Genomic DNA, 21,478 nt, shown 5'->3' on the forward strand with positions numbered 1-21,478 from the left:
CATAGTGTGGTACTTTTTTTAAAAGTTTTTGGAGCAATTTGCTGCAATTTGAAATAGCTAAACCATTGATTCCCTCTTGTACCAGCTCTGGTAAGTTTCCATGTTTTTAGGGTTCTGTAGTGAAAACATGCCCTAGTTTTGCAGGACGGTGTACATTAATGAATCCTCACTCTTCTGTCACAGCCTTTGTTTATACCTCTGTGGTTCTGGACTGGCAGGTGAACTGAGAAAATTTAGGTTCATGTTATACTGTCTGTAAATTTGCACGAAGTCTCTATAAGGCACCACAGTTATCTGGCAGCAGAGTTTTGCTGGAATAGGATGATTATTCTTAAGAATAAGGTTGTAAAGGTTGTAAGTAGGCTGATTAATAGGCGTACAAAACACATACATAGAGGAAAATTACAAATATAGGTGCCACACTAGAGGCAGAACTGTGAAGGTTTTGTATATGTAAAAAAGAAATGCTGAGGTCTGTTTTCCTTCTCTCTTTACCCCTTTACCTTTTCTACTGTATATGTTCTCAGTGTTGTTTATTAAACTTAATGAATAACTGCTAGAAAATTTAAGATGTTTATATGCTTAAGAGATGTTTTGAGTACAAAAGCTGGCAAGTTTTCCAGTATTTGTTGTTGAACTATTTTCTTGTCATTTTAGGGAAAATGTATTACTCCATCTCACTATAAGGACGTTGTTGATGAACGGTCTATCATCAAACTGTGTGGTTATCCTCTATGTCAGAATAAGCTGGAAAATGTAAGTTGCTTCTCCTTAATGCTGTTATCAAAGGAATCTTTTCACAATTTTTATTCTCTTGCATTTTCCTTTTAATTTTAAACTTAGAATATTAAGCACAAATTACTGTCAAGTAAGGAGCTGGACATTATATAATTCCAGTATAATTTCAGTATAATCTTTCTAAAGTGAAAGGTGAAATTTGATCAGCAGACAGCAGTTATTATATGACAGAATCAGTTACTGTATGATCAGAATCTGTGTATCTCTTCTGACAGGGATAAAGATGTACAAGTTGTGGCTTCATGGCCTTCCTTTGTGAATGGGAAAACTTTGAAATCTTGTTCTTCTGTCAGTGTAGCAACAGATGTCTGTGAGAAAGATTGAAGTGAAAAACAATACAGTGCAGGGGTATTGTTATGTAAATGCATATATATATCTGCTATGAAAATGTATGACAACTGTGTCAGTATGAAAGTCCCCCCTCTCAGTTATGATGTGTGAGAGCTTAAGCAGAACTCAGAGGTCAGTTAGATAACCTGTGATGTAATACCAGTGCTACATGTGCTTACCTGGAAACAATCTAGTGATGTACAAAACAATTCACTGGTTTGGACTTCATTTATTTGCTTAGATGTTAATTTCAAAACTGTTACAGTTTGCATAAGTTCCTCTGGGTTTGTCTGGGTGGTGGTGGGGGTCTGACAGTTCAGTCTCACATGCATATAAATAGATCTGGATTAAGGAAGGACCTGTCTGTAATTGCTCTGCACTTACACACAAGGAAAGCTTCTGCCATGGCAGCTCCATTGTTTTATGTTCAGCACTGATTTTCTTATAGCTGTGGAGCTGCCTTTTACTGATTAATGAGATGTATATGATTAAACTGCCATTCTTACATCTGAGAAGGTGCAACATCACAAGAACTGAGAGAAAAGGTGGTTGTAGTATGCAGTTCAGTTAATTAGAATATATTGCACATACCCAAATATGTGAATTAAGAATGAAGTTTTCTCTGTAGTCATGATGGAACTGACAGTCTTGCTGATGAAACTATGTTATTTTAGGTGCCGAAGCAGAAGTATAGAATTTCAACAAAAACAAACAGAGTTTATGATATCACTGAAAGAAAGGTATGGTAACAAGGGTATTTCTAGAATGTGTTTAATGGTGACAACATCAGAAATGCATTTTGTAACAGCATTCATACAGTGACTTGATTCAGAGGCAAATATGTTTGGTTCTTATGAAAATAATTTTCTCAAACTGTTGAAATTTTGCGTGCATTTCACTTCTTAGATGATATCTTTGGTGAGACAAAATCCATGTGTTTTCCAAGTTTAAACATAAGATGGCAAGTTTAACTTGGGTAGGTGTTTGAATGTGGCACAGCTGATCTGTTAAAGGCATTTGTGAAGAAGTGTTCTTTATTTTGCTCCAGCATAGTCAGTGAGCTTTAGTAAGGTCAGAGTGAACATTCTTTTCAATCACTGAAGTTTGCAGTAATTCAGTACAAGTTGCATCTTACATATCCCTTAGTGTTATTTTTGGGGAACATTTTGCTTTCTTTTTTGAGGACTTTTCAACATAAAACCTAACTCTTCATATTCACATGTGGTTGCATGTCATCTTTGCCATTTCACAGGATACACAATCACCTACAGGCAGGTAGACACTAAATTGTAACATAAATGTTTCCAGTTACAGAACAAATTTCTTCAGTGTCACTGGAATGCCTTCCTTTCCTCTAATTAAAACTCTGGGATACACAGAATTTTAGGAATTGCTTTCATGAGCAATCAGGCAAGACTCCAACAAGAAGTCGGATGCTTTGTTTTCTCCCCTCATGATGCAAGTTTGCATCTTTTTTTCAAAGATGCTGCAGATTTTTAGGTGTTGTTCTAAGTATTACAAAATACCAGGCTCTGTTGCTAACCAAAATTTTCATTATTAGATGTTTGAATTTTATTGTATGTCTTTCAAACTGTGTGAACAGCATATTGGGTTATGGGTTCCTCTTTGAACGGTTTGGTTGGTTTGTTGGGGTTTTTTTAAATTACTGTTACATAGAATCCAATACTGGTTTGCTCCTCAGTGTGTAATAAAAGTGCAGAAAGCAGAAAAATGGGGAGGAAAGAAGCAGCTAAATGTGGCTTGTGCAGAATGGGATAGACCATAGGTTGGGTTTCTCAGGTGGATTAAAACTCTGGCCATAGGCTTGAAAAGAAACATGTATTGGTAGTTCATTTTACAGGCATTAAAAGAAATTACCTTTGTACCTTTCTTTGTATTAAAGTTGACCTTAGTCGTGTTTCCTTGCTTTCTCTCATTGCCAGTGCTTTTGCAGCAACTTTTGCTATAGAGCATCTAAATATTTTGAAGCTCAAATTTCCAAAAGTCCAGTGTGGATGAGAGAAGAAGAAAAGTAAGTATAATCTTATGCATTCATTGCACCTTTTGAGAATATTATTTCTCTATGCATCTGCAGTGGTAATTAAGAGTTGCAGCTCATCAAAATTATTTGGCTGAAGCAGAGGTAGCTGATGTTAACATGTTAGCTTAGCATGGTGTTTGTTTTAAAAGTGTTGTAGCTGTATGGGTTACAGTAATTGGCATGGTTCAGTACTACTCTCATCTGCTTAGCAGATGTGACCATGTTAGTTTAGAGGGCAGACTAGTCAGAAAAAAACAGTCAACTCCTATTAACTTTAAAATGGACTGACTGGGATTGAATTTTTACAAACAGGTTGGAATAATCTTACTCTGTTACAAGAGATCTTCTAATTTTAGCACAGCACTTGGCATTGATCTTAAGCTTAGACAATGAATGCTTGCATCTGAAAGCAGTCTATGACACGAAGAAGTTTTTTATCCAGTCTAAATCTCTGATTGCCTATTTCTTGTTCTTCCTGCAATACACATTTTGGAACAGTGTATGCAGTTCATGTTCCCATCTTAGAACACGGGCTTGCAAATAATCAGTGGAGCCAATGGGTGTCACTGTTGAACAACAAAGACTGGCATAGAGAATGTGCAGCAAATTTACTTAGTTTTCATTCTCCAAGGTGCTACTTCTCATAGTCCCTGGCTTTCAACAAAAGAAACTAGTTGGAGTTACATGTGTCATAACAAATACATGATCAATGAGAGAAGAGCTTTACAGCAGCCTCATCAGATCTGAGGTATTCTAGTAGGTAAAACTAGACTCTTCATTAAAAGTTTAAGTTTACCAGTGTTTTTGAGGTAATGTTTTGCTGTCTTCAAGAAAGTGTTTCTAAAATCTCCCTTTATTCTTCACATCAAAAGTTCTTCTATGCCTGACATAGTTAATTATTTATTCTGGGTGGTGGTGGGGAGGCATTATTTTCTAAAAACAAACTAACAAACTCCCAGATAGTTCTTGGCTAGCTACACTTCTTTGCACAACCACATACATGTGCACACACCGATACACACTGACACAGTAGAGTATTTGAAATGCCTTTGACAGAAGAGACTACGACCTCCACTTAAAACTCCAAAGAAGAATTATATGAAGCTAATAATCTAAATCACACTGCGTTATCACCGTTAGTTTCCAAATTCAGTTTATTGATATGAGTGGTGCAACTTCCTGCAGGGTCTTTTACATTCTGAAAGGTGTTAGTACACTGACTTGCATTTAGTGCCTTTTCTTTCAATCATAGGATACATTAGATTTTTATCTTTTGGTATTGGATAAGAGGAATAGGAGTGTCATGCTGCCTCATAACTGAAGTAGATTAATTGCAAGTACGGGTTTGGAAGAAACTCGTCAGAATTTGTTTAGTAATATTTTAAGTTTCTGGAAACCTTTGAAAACCATTTTCTTTAAAAAATTATATAACTTGGCAGCCTAGTTTTTAACAAAGTAAAATTGAAAAATAGCATGAATATTCATATTTTTACATTAATTGAAACATTTTCCCATCAATAGCCCAGAATTGTCTTTACTATAGGAACCTTATGATCTCTGAGGATCTTGGCATGTTCACTTGTTTGAAGAAGAGACCAAAGGGTGATCTGAAAGCAGTGTACAACTAGTTGAAAAAAGTTAGAAAGATTACAAAGCCAAACTATTCTTGGTTGATGGCCACAGATAATCACATGGTTCAGGATGGACATTTGGAAAAATACTGTATTAAGGTTATGATGGAATGAAACAGGATACTCAGGAATGTTTTGAAATCTCTGTCTTGGGAGGTTTTCAAGATTTAAACTTCATGAATTTGTGGCTGACCTAACCTAGTGCTGGTGACAATTGCATTTCAAGCAGAAGATCAGAGTAGAGCCTTCCAGGGGTCCTTTCTGACAAACCTTTGTGTGACTTGGTGACTGCATTAAATTGTGTTCACTGTAGCAGCTTTGTGCTGCAGGCACAAGAGTCACGCTCCCTGAACACGTGCACAAACCTCCTCTTGCCAGCTTTGCTTTGAACACAGGGTGTTGGACTAGAAGATCCTCAGATGTCCCTTCCAAACTCAACTGGTTTTGTATACATGTGTATTTCAAGACAATAGATTTAGCAGGAAAATGTTCATTCTCTTTTCTTTTTCCAGACCTCCAGACATAGAGCTGCTGAAGGAGGGACGGAGGTACACTGAACAATTTATTTTTGTTGTTATATGCACTTATAGCTGAAATTTTTTGCATCATAGCAGATGCAAAGGGAATCTTTGATTTGTTGTGTTATAAAAAAGACCTTACTAGAGCCTATGCAAAGGTTTTTTTTCATTTTGTGATTCTAACCCAGCATATTTGATCTGTATGATTTAGTGTACAGCTGCTCTTGGATTGTGTGTCTTAATAGAGCCTGTTGAAATCTGAAACAAATACACTGTTTGTACTTCGAATATTTTATGCCATCTATTCTTTATAAAGAAAATTGTGCCAATTATATGTGATGAAAGCTTCTGTACTTCTTAATCTAAAAGGTCTCTATGAGCCAAAATGAAATCATGCTACTCTGTCATCTCTCTGTACCTCGCTGTGCATTGTGCAACTTTCTGTTTGTTTTCTTTAGCAACATGTTGCCATTAGGTGGCAAACTTATATATGCTGAAACAGCTCAGCTGTCCCCCTGATTTAAGGGTACTATATTCCTATATATGTTAGCATGCCTGTAATCATTTTAAAGTTGCACTATTCATGAAGCTAAGTCTGACATTGTTCTGCTGTGTTTGATAATATCTTGTTTGTACTGTTCTTTTTTAACTACCAATAATCAGCTGAGAACTCACTTCTCTAAATAGTCTCTGTACTTGTCATTTTGATTGCAGAATAGTACAACTCTTAAGAGTTCAAGAAGGCTTTTAGAAGAACACTTGTGATTCTTAAAGCAAAAAATTACACTTCTGCTGTAAGGGGGAAAATGCTTTGTTTATCATTCTTACATGAGAATGAGAAACTATTGCAGATAAAAGCCATTTCTAATTTCACTGATGGCTTGTGTTTTCTATTGTAGTGGACGGTCTGGAGAAGAGGTGAAACTACGTGATGAAGTAATTACAGCATCTGACATTGAAAACCCTAGGATGTCTTCAGATCCATGTGAATCTGGTTCTCACGACACAGCCAGTGACAGCAGTACTGACACTGAACAAGAATTTATTTCTTCTGTCCTACCAGGAAGTCAGTCGAGTTCAGCCAATTTTGCACAGCAACTGCACAGAAAAAGCATCCTCAAAAAGAAGCATGCTCAGAAAGTCCAGGCCAGCCCTAAAACTGAAGATGCAGATGTGGTAGAAGCCACTGAACAACTCTCTCGTTGTAAATTAGACACTCAGGAAGAAAGACACACTTGCTCTGTTCATAATGAAGTAACTGCACCACCTTCAGACAATACTGCTCCTGGGAAATCAAGTGCTTCAGAAATCTTTGAAAATACATGTGGATCACAGATAGTTTTTCTAGGTGTGAGCAAAAGAGGAGCAGAACATCTTAAAAGAATAATAACTTAAGCCCATTATTGCCCTAAGGGACTTACTTATTTCTGCAACAGTCAGCTGTAGTACAGTTGCAAGTGCCAGTTTGCACAGTCTGTAGGTACCAACTGCTTAAGTTTAGACTGAAAAACTTGAAAATGATTGAGAGGAGTTCAAATATTTGTCTTGTACATTAAGCATACTGTTACTTGTAAACAAATGCTGGTAATTGTTTAAGCATAGGTCTTACAAAGAGAGTTTCTAATGCATGTTTGGATGGCTGGTATCAGTATGCCCCTAGCTACAATCACTAAAGGCCCTCAGAATTGGATCTTAAAACTTTGCCAACACCAGACCTTCTTCACATACATAAAAGGGCTTTGGAGTCACACAGAAGAGATTAAGGAAATTTCTGATGTAGCTGTTAGAAAAATTGTCAAAGTTGGGAGGACCTTGAAAATATTGTCATTGTCAAGGCAGTGCAGATAAGTGACTGAAGGTCATGATTCTGTTGTTTTTGGTAGGGGTATTACTTTTCTGTCATTGTGTTACCTAGCCAAACTAGGTTTTGCAGAAGCCTTTTTTTTTTTAACGTAAAACCTCACAACCAACCTCCCCATCCCCGCCAAAATAAAAAGAAAATCTTTTCTGTTTTTCTCTACCTGCACCATGTATGGATAGGCCAAAACATGGAATCAAACCATCCCCCAAGTGTCTTATCAGTAAATGTTGATTGTTTTAAATTTCCTGAGCTAATGCAGTTGTTCTGTCACAATCAAGAGATAATTTTCATTGTGATAAAGCAATGAATATGCCCAGCATCATAAGAATCCTGTGTTCAGTTTTTGTAAAACACGCAGTCTTCCAGAATACTGATGCAGTAAGTGTTATGTGCATATAAATGCAAATCACTGGATATTCAAATACAAGAGAATTTTAACTATTTAACAAGTAAATAGAGGTAAAAGTTTAATCCTAAATGTGAAAAACAAATAATGTTATTTCCATCATTTGGGAATGCTGACAACTAGTTAGAGTATGTGCAGTTTGTGTGGTCTGTCCTTTTTATGCACAGATAAGTAAAGAGAAAACCTGTCCTTTTCTTTCTTTTGAAATTTTCTGGTAACTATCATCTAGATTCATCTACCAAGCTCACAGTGGACTGATATTTCTGTTGCATCTGTGTGAGTCTGAGGTTAGCAGGTGTATTATGTGTGAATACCCCATTCAGACAAGAAGTTTCCTTTTGTATTGTTATTTTTGAGCCAAGTAAATATAAACCTTCAAAAAATTTATATGGCCTGTAGTTCTGATCCTCATAATTGTAAAAATACTTTTTCAGAACTGAAGGGTGAAACTAGTAAGTATATGTCTGTAGAATTATATTTAAATCTTCACATTCACACAGAACTAGAGCTTCTTATTTTTAAAAACAAGTGGTTGTGAAGTGAAGATGTTGGCTCAAACAGCACACAGAGAGATCTGAAATGAAAACTATAGGCCTGATCTGCTGCACAGAAGTCAATCTCTTTTCCTTTTTACTAACCTTGATAAGCTTTGGTAGAAGTTAACTTCAGAAGAAATGAGAAAGAGAGGAAAATGTATATTGACTGGTGTCTTTTGCCTTCTAGATTATCTGCAGTTTTGGGCCCTCTTCACATTGCTTCAGGTGATGTCTACACAGAGCTAAAAAATCTTGTCAAAACTTTCCGGTGAGTATTGGTCTGTACTTAGAGATTTTTATAAACTGATGAGCTAAACGTGCTGTGGGATGATGTGTGATTTGGGCACAGAGAGGAGGGCCCTATTGCAGATTTGCCCTTCTCTTGCTCTGTGTTCATGTAGGTAATGTCCCGTTCCCTGTGGACTGACAAGTCAGCCCTTTCCCTGCTCCTGACAGTGGCTAGGTCACCAGGAGTATTTGTAGATTTTTAAAAACTAGGCCAGTGCTCTCTGGAGGATGCTGATGAGTCTTTTAAAGGTTCTGCTACCTCGTCACCTCCTATTAAGCGTGAGTTTCTGAGATCTGTCCCTTTCTTTTGCTCTAGCTCCCTGCAGCTGGGCTAAATGGTTTTAAACTGATTAATATTTTTTACCACTAACTTCTAGAGTCAGTCAGTTGGATCTGTCTTGTTCCTGATTTCAAAGGGAAGTAGATCTAGTGGGCACTTTCATCACAACAGCTGAAGCTACTGCTTCAGTCAGTAGAACTAAAGACAGTATTTGGAAACAATGAGATAAAGAAGGAGGGAAAACAGAATGGTAACTTCTCTGGACTTTTTTAGGTTTTCTTTGGGAGACAACTCTCATAACCTGGACCTAGATTGTGTCCTTCATCCTCAAGTATTGTCAGAAAAAGAGCAGTAGCAATTGCCAACTGTGTGTACGTTGTCAGTCTTGAAACATCCTTTGTACATCCTCAGCCTGCATGAGGTTTACATGAGTTTTCCAAAACTCATTCATGTAGCATTTGCCACAAGGAGTCTGGGCTTTGGTGAATAGAAACCCAGCTGTACCCAATTTCTTATGATTTATGCCGTGTCTGGAGGGACGCCACTAAAACACAGATGTCTCTCTGCAAGATTTCTTACTGTGGAAGATTCTCTCTTTCTTTCTGGTAACTCTGTGCATGATTTCTTTTAAATAAAAACATTGATACTATGTGAATTTGTTTCTGTGATTGCAGTCTTTTAAGTTCTGACTTGCCTTTTATTTTAACAACACCACTGAAACCAATAAAAATGTTTTTGCATATCGTGTATAGATACCTATTGTTTGAGTAAGATGTTAGTGTCTTAAAACAGTTTATTTGCTCTGCAGTTTAAATACTTAGTACTCACTTCAGTTTACAGATTGATAAAAGTGGAGAAACTATATTTGGTGTGTTTCAAACTACTTTTTAATGATTGATTATCTAAGAAGGCCCAGAGATTCTCAAAAACTGAGCCTCTATTTTAAATTACTTTTGCTATTCAGAGACAATGGGGCATGAATATAAAGTTGTCAGTGGTTTATAGCAAATGAGACTTGAAACCAAAAGAGACTTCTAAAACACATACATGTAGATGTATATGTATGTATATACATACACACTTGTGGGTTTGCAGAATAGAACCAAATCAAATTTATTTGGACTTTAACCCAATACCTGGTTCATGCAGCAGTAGTTCATCATAATTTAAAGGTCTCCCCTAATCTGTTTTGATCTCTTAGATAACACTTTGTGAGTTTATTTTTTGTGTCATTTTTATTAGGAAGTAAGTTGAAGATAATGGTAGCAACTTCTTGGGTTCTCTTACTGTGAAGATTCCAGATCAAGCTGCTTAGAAATTCAGGATTCTGGGTGGGGAATGGTTAAAGACAAGTTTGGGCACTATACAAGGATTTTAAAAGCCTTAATATAATATAATATATATCTCAAAATAAAGGGAGTTTTGTTGTCACTGATAGCAAAATAATTTGGACCTTTGGGCCCTTTTTCTGTCTCGCATTACTGATGTGGAAGGGTCTGTTGGTGCACAGGAGCTAGCTCATGGATATTAAGGTGAAGGCATAGACTTGAATCTCCAGTTTGGTATATAGGTTTAACTATTTAATATTAGTAGTCTCTTAGGTTTTGGATTGAATGCTTTGGCAGGGAAATTTGGCATAAATTTTAAATGGTATTTGTATTTATAGGGTATAGAAATTCAAATATTACTTTCTTTCTTAATGTTGTTCTAATGCTTAACGACAGTGGAGAAGCACTGATAAATGCTCGTGCTCTTTCCTGCTTTTTGTACTGTAGATATTTGAGGCTGAAGAGCTTGCCCAAAAGGGTAGTAGATAAAACACATGGCTGTAGTAGGGCTTAGCTGAAGAAGGGTAAAAGAGCATGTGGTGAACTCAGCAACAACGATTTTCAGCTCCATTGGTTTTTAAAGGAACACTTGCAGTTCAGCCTCCTTTGGGCAGCATTTATTCAATCACCACTGCTAAGAAACACACTAGAGAGATCTCAAGAGACATTTTAGAATGGTTAGAGCTCTTCCCAAACAAAGTCCCTCAGTGCCTGTAAGCTTTTGTTACGAAAGCTGAGATGTCAAATAATTCTCCAGAGTGTGTTAGGGTATTTTGTTAAAAGATCAAGAGAAAATTAGCTTCTTATATATAAATTGAGGATAAATGATTTTGAATGTGTGGTTGGGTTCTTTTAAGGCATAATACTTCATTTTGAAAATAGGATTCATCTGTATTGTTGTGAGTATTTTAATTCCCATTATGGGGCTTATCATTGACATTGAACTCTACCAATGAATCAGATGTGAGATGTGTTCAAGACTTCTTGTTACAACTTGGTTTTATCATATGTCCAAGACAGTCTTTTAGCTTTTAAGTATGTATCCTGAATATATGTTATCTGGTATATACACTTATTTGTACCTATTTTACCTATTGCCCTTATTAAGTGGAATTTTAAGTTCTGGGTTTAAAGTCAATCAGTAATACTTGGTCATAGATGAAGTTCTGTGTGGAAATAGAGTATCAGGTTGTTAATGATGTTTTCTTAAGTAATTAGGCTTCTCTCAAAAGAAGCCTAAAGTTAAAGAGTAACTTATTTTTGCTGGCTGTCATAAAACTAAATGGTATTACAGCATGTAAATATGTTGCTGTTTTCCAGGAGGTAGAAAACTGTCTTTTATGGTTGAATTGGTTGAGTTGAAACCTGAAGAAAAACAATATATGCTTCAGTATTTGCCTGTGCTGCCCTGGGTTAGTTAAACTTCACTCATCTTACTGCAAGTTTTGAGAAAATACAGCTAGCTGAGATCCCCTGAAATCACAACTTTGCATCCTAATGACATTAAATCAGTTTACAGATTTACAGAATGGACAGATACTTGAACTGCAGCTGTATATGCCCATACCTGGGAAAGTGGATGTAGGAAGCAGAGGCTGCTGCATTTGCAAAGATGCTGGGTTTGCTGTTGTTATTTACTCTGGATTCCTACAATTTCCCTATTGGAGTTCCCTTGCTTTGCAGGCTGGGCACTAGTCAGTTATGAGGAGGTCATTTGAGATGGGATTTTTATGCATCTTACTCTTCAGGCCTTTATCCTGGAAGCTTCTGCCACCTGGATCCACGTGCTCAGTCAGGCTCGCTCACAGTGAAACCGCCTGGGTCCTGCTGGGTGGCTGCCGCGTGTCTTGCAGGAGGGAACCACAAGACCCACAAACCAGCAACTAAGCAACCCACACAGCTATTTGGGATCATCCAACTTTCCTAGCTTGTGTATCCTGCCCTACACGGGCTAAGAAAGTGGGCACATTCCATTTTGGGAAGTTGCATATTGTTTTCTTTCTCTAGGTGGGTGAGGGAAAATTTGGCCAAACTCTTTAGCAGAAAAGATTTCACTGCAAAACTGAAATCAGACACACAAAGTTTTGTACAGTTTTAACATTTCCACATTATATTTTTAGGACAGAAATCTAGTGACCTCTTTCATGGATTGTTCTGAAGTAACAGTTTTGGCTAGAGGCAAGACAAAGAACTAATGAACCATTTCTACAGAGGCCCTTCAGTTCCCTGTTTTGAGAAAGCTTTGCTCTTCAGAGGCCTTGGTGTTGACACAGAGCTTGTTTGAAAGTGACTGCCCTTCCACTGCTCCTTATTATTTAAGGCTTCACACCTGTAGGTTGCTTGCTTTACTCTGATCTCTCTGAATTTTATGTTTTTTTCCCGCTGCAGAAGTGTTTTAGGACAGGTGTTGTACTGAGAGGTTACTCAGTTGCAGAAGCCTGACTGTTCATCCAGTGCAGTGGCTGTAGTACATCAGCAGATCCATACTGCTGTGTCCTGCTGGTTATCTGTGTCTTTTGACTGCCTCCTTCAGAAATAGCATATTGATGGCAATGACTAGTGTTCAGACCTTGCCAATCAATACTAACATTGAATAAGAGTTAATTGACACAAATAACTGCATCTCTCAGTTTGTGTACAAGAATGACACCTTCCTGTGCTCTAATCAATAATAACTCCTTGTAAAGCATTGAAATAAAGCTGCTTTCTCTATTTGACAGAGTTTCCCCAGGTGGCTTGGAGCTGTCTCTTTCATTATGTCTCATCATAACAGATTAACTGGAATGTTACATATGAATTGCCTGTCAAGATGATTCCATCAGGCATTTCTTGGTAGTGTTTATCACTGTCATCAGTGTTGAGTCAAGATGTTCAGCCTTTGTTTAGTCTCTTATTCAGTTTAACAGGTACCAGCTTTGTTGGCAGCTAAATCCATTAGCTATTTCAAATAATAATTGCTAAAATGAACCTTTTAATAACAAACATAATCAGTGTTTGCCACAACTCTGGTTCTGGTTTGATGTGCCAATTCCTTTTTATGTAGTGCAAAACACTGTTTTTCCATTCGTAATTGAACAAAACTCAGATTGTTGAGACACAGACTCATCAGAGAATTGTCACTGCCACCTTATAAAATTCAGTCTGTGTCCACATCAGCTTTTACAGCAAATCTGGATCTGAAGCCAGCAGGAGGGAAACTAAGTGTAAGAAGGTCCGTCTTTTCAGAAACTCATGTCAGTTCTGGAGAATTTCCCAGGGGTTTGAGTGAGAGCTGGGCCCTCACAGCAGCCAGGACTATTTGTGAGCAATTTAAAAGAAATAGCTTCTGTTCAGTCTTCCCCATCCCACTTTCAGTGGGATGAAGTGGGAAGTTTTCCCACTTCAAAAAAAGGGACATTGAAAATTCTGCAGTTCCTCCATTAGAGGATGACAGAAGCTTAAGAGCTGGTGAATTGCTCAGATACAGCTGTAATTGCTTCTTTTTACTTTGGTGTATTAGTGGTAGACTTAAAATTCAGCTGTTAAAATCTGCTTACTTTTACTTTTAAATGTACTGACTTTTTAAAAATTATTTTTCAGGTTAACAAACAGAAATATTATACACAGAATGCCTGAATGGACTCTCATTGCTATTGTTTTGTTATCTGTGTAAGTACCCTTAAATGTCAAATATTCTTATGTGCAACTGTCTTATTAGCCTCTTGGAACAAGATGTAATTTTCAGGTAAAAGAAAGATTTCATGGAACTAACTGTGGAATCAACGAAAATATTTCTTTCATGCAAATGAACAAAATCTTCTTGACATAACAGAATTGTCCCCCTTGCATCAAAAGTTATCAATGTTTAAAAAAACCCATTTTTTAACATACTCATGTTAAAAAAAAACAAGAAAAACTAAGCTTTAGGGGTTTTTTTTTAACAGGCCTTGCAGGATGAAGTAGGAGTATAATTCACCCTCTCCCATTTGCTGCTGACATGCATTTTCCCCCTCTCTGACATTAGGATAAAATGACATGTATATTGTATTATTTGGATTTGATATAACTGTTAGGCTTTTCATTTCTCATTTTGCTTCTAATTTCTTAAAAGGTTTTACTTTTATGATTAAACTCAAATTATTTCTATAAAGATATGTGTGCTTCTAAATATGTATAAGTATTCTAGCAAGCTTCTTTTAGAGGGCAAGTCTCTTAGCAGGAGAATTCCTCCCAAGGAACACTGGGACCCAGTATTTTATTTTTATGAGGATTAGCTTTGTTGGTTAAGCACCACAGTGCCTACAGTCCTCCTTAGCTTTGTTTTACTTACTGTACAATTAAATTCTGTACAATGATTTCCCTAATGGGAAGCCTGATTGTATTACAGTGTCTTTCAGTAAACTTCTATGCAGAAGCATGATCTATAAAAGCTGTACTCATATGCATCAAGTGAAGTGAGTTCCTTAATTAGTATTTTGCAAATTCATGTACTTTTCTGAAGTTAAAGACACGAACTTTGCAGTGTGTTAAACAGAGATAATTTGTATTAAAAGGTGAACTAATGTTAAATGTTTAAGAAATCACTGGTGGTTTCACAGAGTGAGGCTCTGCCTTCCATTAGGGTTAAACCATCAACCAATCTTTGTATGTCTTGAGCTTGAATTACGAGATTGCAAAAATCTTTATTTCCGAGTCTGTTCACGACTGCGCTGCTGCTGCTTCTTTTGGGCTTCCTGGGTCACTGGAGCCTGTAGGACAGAGAGGTACTTAGAGACATTCACAGGTCAGGAAGTATTGTGGGCCAGCCTCGTGGCATGCCCAGCACTGCACTTACTTTCCTTGATATTACTTCAGTCTGACACATTGTTCTGGCTCTGCTGTCCCAAGGAAGATGGTACCAGCAGGCATTAGAGCAGGCTTCAGCGAGCCTTACATCTGTGTCACCCAGCCAGATACCGCTCAAATGATTCATTAAATCAGAACACAGAAAGTAACTTTACTTGAATGCCTTGGCATAAATTTTTTATCAACTATAAGAACAAATCTTTTGTCATTTTTACTATATATTCTTATGGTTGAATTGGTAATTTGTGAAACAGATCTTATGAATTTTTCAAGTAGTTTCTGTACAGCTAAGGAAATGGTGTCTCGTTTTGATCAGAAGTTAAAATATGTAGCTGGGCTCTGCATATGATGAGCTGTAAATGTTTACATAAGTAATGATTGTTTTACAGCTGCTTTAAAATGTTATACAAGCAGTAGGCAGTCCTGGTAGCAGTCTGTATAAGCAGACAACCAAGTCTCTTTTTACCTTTGCTTACTAAAGCTACATCCCTGAAGAAATTAATTACATTTGATCATTAAAAGAGTAGATTGTATTTATAATATTAGTGAAATCATAAATAAAACCGCTGCTGATTTCTGCTTATTGTAAGGTTCTTGCAAGCACATGATCTTAAGATTTTTAACAACTCTCAGCTGCCTCTTAGGGGAGAATGTGGAAAAATGTAGGTGGGATAGAATGAGTGTTAAAATTCCTCTAATAAGATGATGCATCTTACATTATTTCTAGAAAGATTAAAGCAGAACATTTAATTATTTGGAAATTCTAATCAAGCTTGAGTATTTAGTGGAAGCCAGGACTGTGCAGGGAATGGCTACTGAGGATGTGGACAACCCCTCACAGGTCCTCACTCAAGCCCTTTCTCACTTTCTGCTGTCTGCCAAGGAACATGTCATATATTACTAATAATTTTCATTAAAAGAATTACACCCTATTTAAGTCTTCTCCCTTTGTTGTACTGAGACATTGTGCACATTGTAGCACATCTACTATTATTTAGATCATAGAGTTGTGTGGGCCTGAGTCAGAGGGGGTCTTTAGTAGCTTCAGCCACACTTTCTCATTTATTTACAGGTCTTGACCTGGTTTCAGACACAGGTATGATATACCAATCATACTTCTGTTGATTGCACAACTATTTTACTGCTAACACTAACCAGTAAAGCTGCATAAGCAGCACCCTGGTAGAGGGTAATGCTTGCTCTTCCCAGGTGGGTGCCACACCATACTACAGGTATCCCAGGCTGCAGAGATTGCAAGAAGGCAGTGAGCATGGGTTTCAAGGTATACCTCAAAAAAATCTAAGACTTCAAGTATTTTTTGTTTTGTATTAAAGGGGGCAAGGTTGTTTTGTTTCAAGTAGCAACTGTTGGACTTTGCTTGCATCCGATTTTGCACATCAGTGTTGTGGCTCACCACTTCCTTCTCAAACATGTATGGCTAGTGTGTGCTGGTGTTCTTAGCTTCACAGTGCCCCAGCCCTTTTTTGGTAAGGTACTGGACAGAATAACTGTTAGCATTATGGCTGTATTGAATTCTAGTGTATTATGGTGCCATCGTGCTCTCCTCTCTGAGTGTGCATATTAACTCTTTGGAGGATACACCATGATGGATATCATTAATGCCTAATTTTGGTGCTTAAATTAGACCCTAGGTGCACTTCATAGTCTGCAGGTCCTTGAAAAGCTGCTGAAAGTACTTATGTGCCCTTGAGTCCACTGACTACGAAAGAAACCTGGGCTTCTCATTCATTGAAATGAAGTGCCTGGAACTGGACAGTGTGACATATCACAAGGTATAAAATGTTGGCAATTTCAGTAGTGGAGTATTTCATGTTCCTAGTGAACAGTTGTTTTTATTCAATCAAATTATTGTATAAAATATGAACACAGCCAGTCTCTGCCTTTATTGAAAATCTAGCCTGAGGCACTCCTATGAATAGAGCACATTCAGCAATGCTGAATGGACCTTGTTAGAGCACACTTTGACAGCCAGAGCTCTATGTTCAAACAGTGGTATTCATGCCTGTCGTGGAGTGAGTGACTCTTAAAAATTACCTGTACAACAAATTTCTTACTTATTTGTAATCTGTAGTAATTTTGGCATTGGTAGATTTTGGTTTCTTCCTGTCACACTGTTTAGTGTGTTAAATAGAATTTTTTGTTGTAGTAATAGCTGCTTTATAATGTATTGTAAACTGGAATGCAGAAGTTGCATCTTTTTCTGCCAAAGAACTTTGCAAGATACCAAATGAAGCAGATAAATAGATACAAATACAGTAGTTCAAGAAAGAATGGAGAAAGCAGTGGGAGGATTGGTTGCTATACAAGCATGGGCACTTTCTGTTTTTAGTGTATACCCCTGGCACAGACTAATGGAAAGCTTTCAAGATATTTTCAGGAAATGTCTGCTTTCATCTTACTTATCTGAGCTGGCTGGTTCCAGTGAACTGTGGTCAGCTTCATCTGCAAAGCCTATGCAAGAGGTTCCCCCGCTAAAAGCTTTGAAGCATTTCAAAATGTTCTGGGATTAGTTTATAAGCATTTGGCTGCAGTATTTAAACAAACTCAAAATGACCATGATCACTAAACAAAAGCCATCATTATATGTGTGCAGCCACTTTAGATAAATGTGTCATGTGGAGATGTACTCTAGAGGTTTACTCTCTTGGAGATAACAGCTCAGGAACTGGAGAATCTTGGGTTCAAATATGTGTTTTTACTCCTCTGCACACAAGAGCACATCTATTGCTCAGCACTGACATTTCTAAATCATTTTAAGAGGAATTTAGATGTTTCTGATAGCACTACTGTGTTCTTATCTAAAAGTGTGTGAATGTTTGAAATGTATGAATCTAATGTACAAATACATATAGGATATGAATCAGACTTGCAGAGTGACTCTTTTTCCTACAGAAACCACATACAAGTCAGCTGGTTGATATTTTATTTAGTCTGATGATGGAAGTTTGGTACCAGGTTTCAGCTGAGAAAAATTTATCATTAACCTGGAAATATCATTGTTTCCCATTTTGCAACAGAGCTGAGCTTGCAGGACCAAGAATCCAAAGAGTCTTGTTGTAAAAGCATTTGAATGTGGTTATAGTGTTGTGTTTTTCTGTAGAGTTACATTGTTGTGGGAAATAGAGAAAAGGCAACTTTGTCTTAATGTGTTAAACAAAATCATCTTCCCTTTTTCTCTTGATTTTAGGGTGCCATTTGGTAAGTGTAAATTCCAATAGATTTTCTGTTAAGTAGTTCCTAAGTCTTTTAAGCAGTTTTTTCTATTAAGTTTGCTTACTTATCAGCAATTTCTAAGCAAGCTTGAAGCTGCTTATTTAGCATATTTTGGACACGATCAATATTGTCTTAGTTCTTTCTGGCACGTTCCAGTATTATGTAGGAAACATACACAGAACAGTACCATGAGGGATTTCAGTGTTGTTAATTGCAAAATTAGTCAGTGCCAACTTTAACATTAATTAAGTATCTTCCTCTTTCATAAGGGAGAACACAGAAGAAACTTTAACAGTTTCCAAGGTGTTTCTCCTGGAACAAAAACCCCCCACTGTTGCTGCAGTGATGTTCTGCAGGAAGCGACACTGTGAATTTCATCGCAGCCCATACAGCTGCAGTCTTTTCCATGCTGATATTCTCCTGGGTAGCCTTCTAAAATGGGACATTGGGATGTGCTGTGTAACTTTCATATACATCCAGCACAACTCTGTGAGTCCAGGATAATTAGTTCCTGTTTACAGTGCTGGAGCTTGGCTTCATCAGCAGGAGTGGAGCCTCAGCCCACACTGCACAGAGTTAGGAGGGTTGGCTCAGAAAACTGTCATCTCTGCACCTGCCAGCTCTGCTGCCCAGTGCAGGGGCATGGCTGTCTGCCAAGTGTCTTGGAAATCCCTCCAAGAGATAGAAATCTGCATGTTCCCAGCAGCTGTATGTGTGGGCATTCAGACTGCATCACAGACAGCCAGCAGAGCTGGTGTGCAGAGTGCATCGCCAGCTGTAAGTTGTCCTTTGTGGTGGTGTTCTGACAAATCTTTTTGTAGAATCTAGAAATATTTTTATGTGAAACATCATTTTAGGTGTTCTGCTTCAGTCTGTTGGCACCTTTATATCCCAAATACACTTGTAAATTAAGAATATGATAGTAAGAAAAGTACTTTCTTCTGACACTTTGTTTTAGCCTTTTGTGTGAGTGAGTTGTTGCCACTTGTGTTTCAAGCTCTGACACAGTGTGCCAGATTTCAGAAGGCTCCTTCAGCATGCTGACTCATTGGGGAGCTGACTTGGCCAGTGGAGTTCATGTCCCATTGAACTTTATGCCATAACTATGATCAAGCAGATGGAAAAATTGCCCAGAGAGAGAACTGTTTTAAATTGATGTTTCTTTAAAAGGTATACTTTTAGAAAATTTCTTTTGTAATGTCATGTTTTTCTTCATTCCATAATGACTGCTTTGCTTATTGGAAGTCATGTCATAAGTAGTACAGTGGCATAGAATAGTTGCATAGAAAAAGTTGTACAGTAGTAGTAATATAGACAGCTCTGAACTAATGCTGCAAGTAAGACATTAGTAATTCACATTTTCAGCTGTCCTAAACTTAGTTTTAAACTAAATGTATTTTAACTTCATCCCCTAAGCAAACTGAAATGTTCATGTTTCAACTGAATCCTGCAACTATAGCCCTGTGAAAATATACTTGCTTCCTCATTAATAATTAATCTTAATACGTTCAATGTAAACATTTTTTTATCATGAAACACTACCCTTCTGTTAAAAGAAACACATGACTGGCACACACTTGAATCTTATATATTCAGAGTTTTAATTTTATCTTAGTTAATTTTGTAAAGAACAGCCTACATTAGTGGGGATATAAGCAGTGTTTTTGACTAACAGGAAACGTGACTGTAAGACAAAAATCCATATTAATTTGGCTTGTTTCTGAAACAAACAAAAAGTGGAGATGCACATCACTGGAAAAGTTAGTATAGCTTCCTGTTATGTGATTCCCAGGTATTTTGTACCAGCAGAGTTTTTAGCATGGATTCTGCATTAATGTGTTTGGTTCCATGCAGGTAGTAATAATGGTATTTCTAGTAGGCTGAATGGTGTTCCTCTTTAGCACTGAAATAAATTGTTCCCAAAGTAGAAGTACTGTATTCCTTAACTCTTCTGAAACCACTATAACAGAAAAACTGTGTAAAAAAAATCCCCATGAAAGAGCAGTATTGTTTGAAGTTCTAATAATTCTTCTCTTTTGGTGCCTGATATGGATTTTGGAATGCAAAACCTTACAACACTAAGGGTGTCTAGAAAGGCAGTATTTCATTCCAGAGATTCTAATTTCCTTTGTCATATTGCTGTTGAAAATGTCAGGCTTGCCATGATAGACAGTATTTTTTCTGTGAAGTGTATAATGGTTTTTAAGGAAGAAGAATCCTAAAGGTGATTAAAAACCATGAAAACCCTAAAAATACTGCTTTATGACTGTATTATGTCTTAGAAAATAAACTTATTTGAATGATTGAGCTATTACAATTTGCTTGGATTAACAGTGCTTCACACACCTACCTAAGGACCTAACTGTCTATATCATTTGGGGGAAATAGATGCATTTTATTTTTCGTATCAATAATGTTATATTGGAGAATATTAGTGCTGCTACAGTATTCCACAGTGGTTAGGAATAAACTAAAAATTACTCAGACACACAAAAATTTGAAGGGGAGAGGAGAAGATTACCTTAGAGAGGAGCCTAATTATTTTTATGTGATAATTGATAGTGGACAGTACACTGATAGAGACTTGCTTTTGTGTCCTGATACTTCAGGAATCAAATGCAAAGGCAATTTGTACTTCTCATTAGTTCTCACATTACTTCTTGGGATACAAAAACATCCTGACACCCAGTGGCACTCATCCAGTCTGGCAACTCAGTTCTGAAGTGAGATGTTAACAGTGAAGGAAAAAATGTACAATATTTTCTGAAATGTTTTCCTTTCATATTTATGAAAACAGAAAAGTACAGCTTCTTTTGGGAAGGAAGAAAGAAAAAAAATGCATATTATCCAAAGATGATGTATAAAGTGTTTCTCCAGACAATGGGCTATGATAAAGCTCTCAGAATTTACAGACAATCCAAGCCAGTGCATTTAGCATCAGGGCAGGTGTCTGTTTTTGCACGTGTATCATTAAAATAAATAGTGGGGATAAGAAGACTGCAGCCAGTCAATTAACCAGAATGTTGTGTAAGTAAACATAATCATATCTTCATAAAATTTTGCCTGGCACAATAAAAAAGATCTAGAACAATCATGTCTGCAGCAGTACATGGTCGCTTCCCATTCCTCCCCACCAGGAAAAGTGTGCTTTAATTTGCTGGTAGCAAACATAACCAACCAGCACGTGGAGGCTTATTGCAGAAACTGCAGAGTGTGTATGTGTAATTGCATACTACACGTGCAAAACCAGCATCAGTGCAAAAAGTGCAGATGCTTGGTTGTTTAGAGGCTTGTTTCATTTTAGACCATGTTTGATTTTGATGTATACCAAACTTATACCCTGTGTTCCACAGAAATGCACATTTTGCTTTCTCTTCTGTCCTCTGTCCATCTGAACGTCTTA

At 37.2% G+C, this 21,478-nt stretch overlaps 1 protein-coding gene across 1 annotated transcript in view; it reads left to right on the forward strand.

Moving 5' to 3' along the window:
- Positions 1–21,478, forward strand: part of RPAP2 (RNA polymerase II associated protein 2) — a 33,195-nt gene that overhangs the window by 1,863 nt on the left and 9,854 nt on the right. The window contains exons 4-10 of the mRNA XM_041421686.1: positions 658–756; positions 1,803–1,868; positions 3,072–3,160; positions 5,313–5,348; positions 6,218–6,700; positions 8,309–8,389; positions 13,597–13,665. Of these exons, the coding sequence (XP_041277620.1) occupies positions 658–756; positions 1,803–1,868; positions 3,072–3,160; positions 5,313–5,348; positions 6,218–6,700; positions 8,309–8,389; positions 13,597–13,665 (923 nt within the window). The remainder of the gene's footprint in view (positions 1–657; positions 757–1,802; positions 1,869–3,071; positions 3,161–5,312; positions 5,349–6,217; positions 6,701–8,308; positions 8,390–13,596; positions 13,666–21,478) is intronic.

The sequence above is a fragment of the Onychostruthus taczanowskii genome, unplaced genomic scaffold, assembly GCF_017590055.1.
Source record: "Onychostruthus taczanowskii isolate IOZ18803 unplaced genomic scaffold, ASM1759005v1 scaffold7, whole genome shotgun sequence".
In the NCBI taxonomy this organism is placed as follows: domain Eukaryota; kingdom Metazoa; phylum Chordata; class Aves; order Passeriformes; family Passeridae; genus Onychostruthus; species Onychostruthus taczanowskii.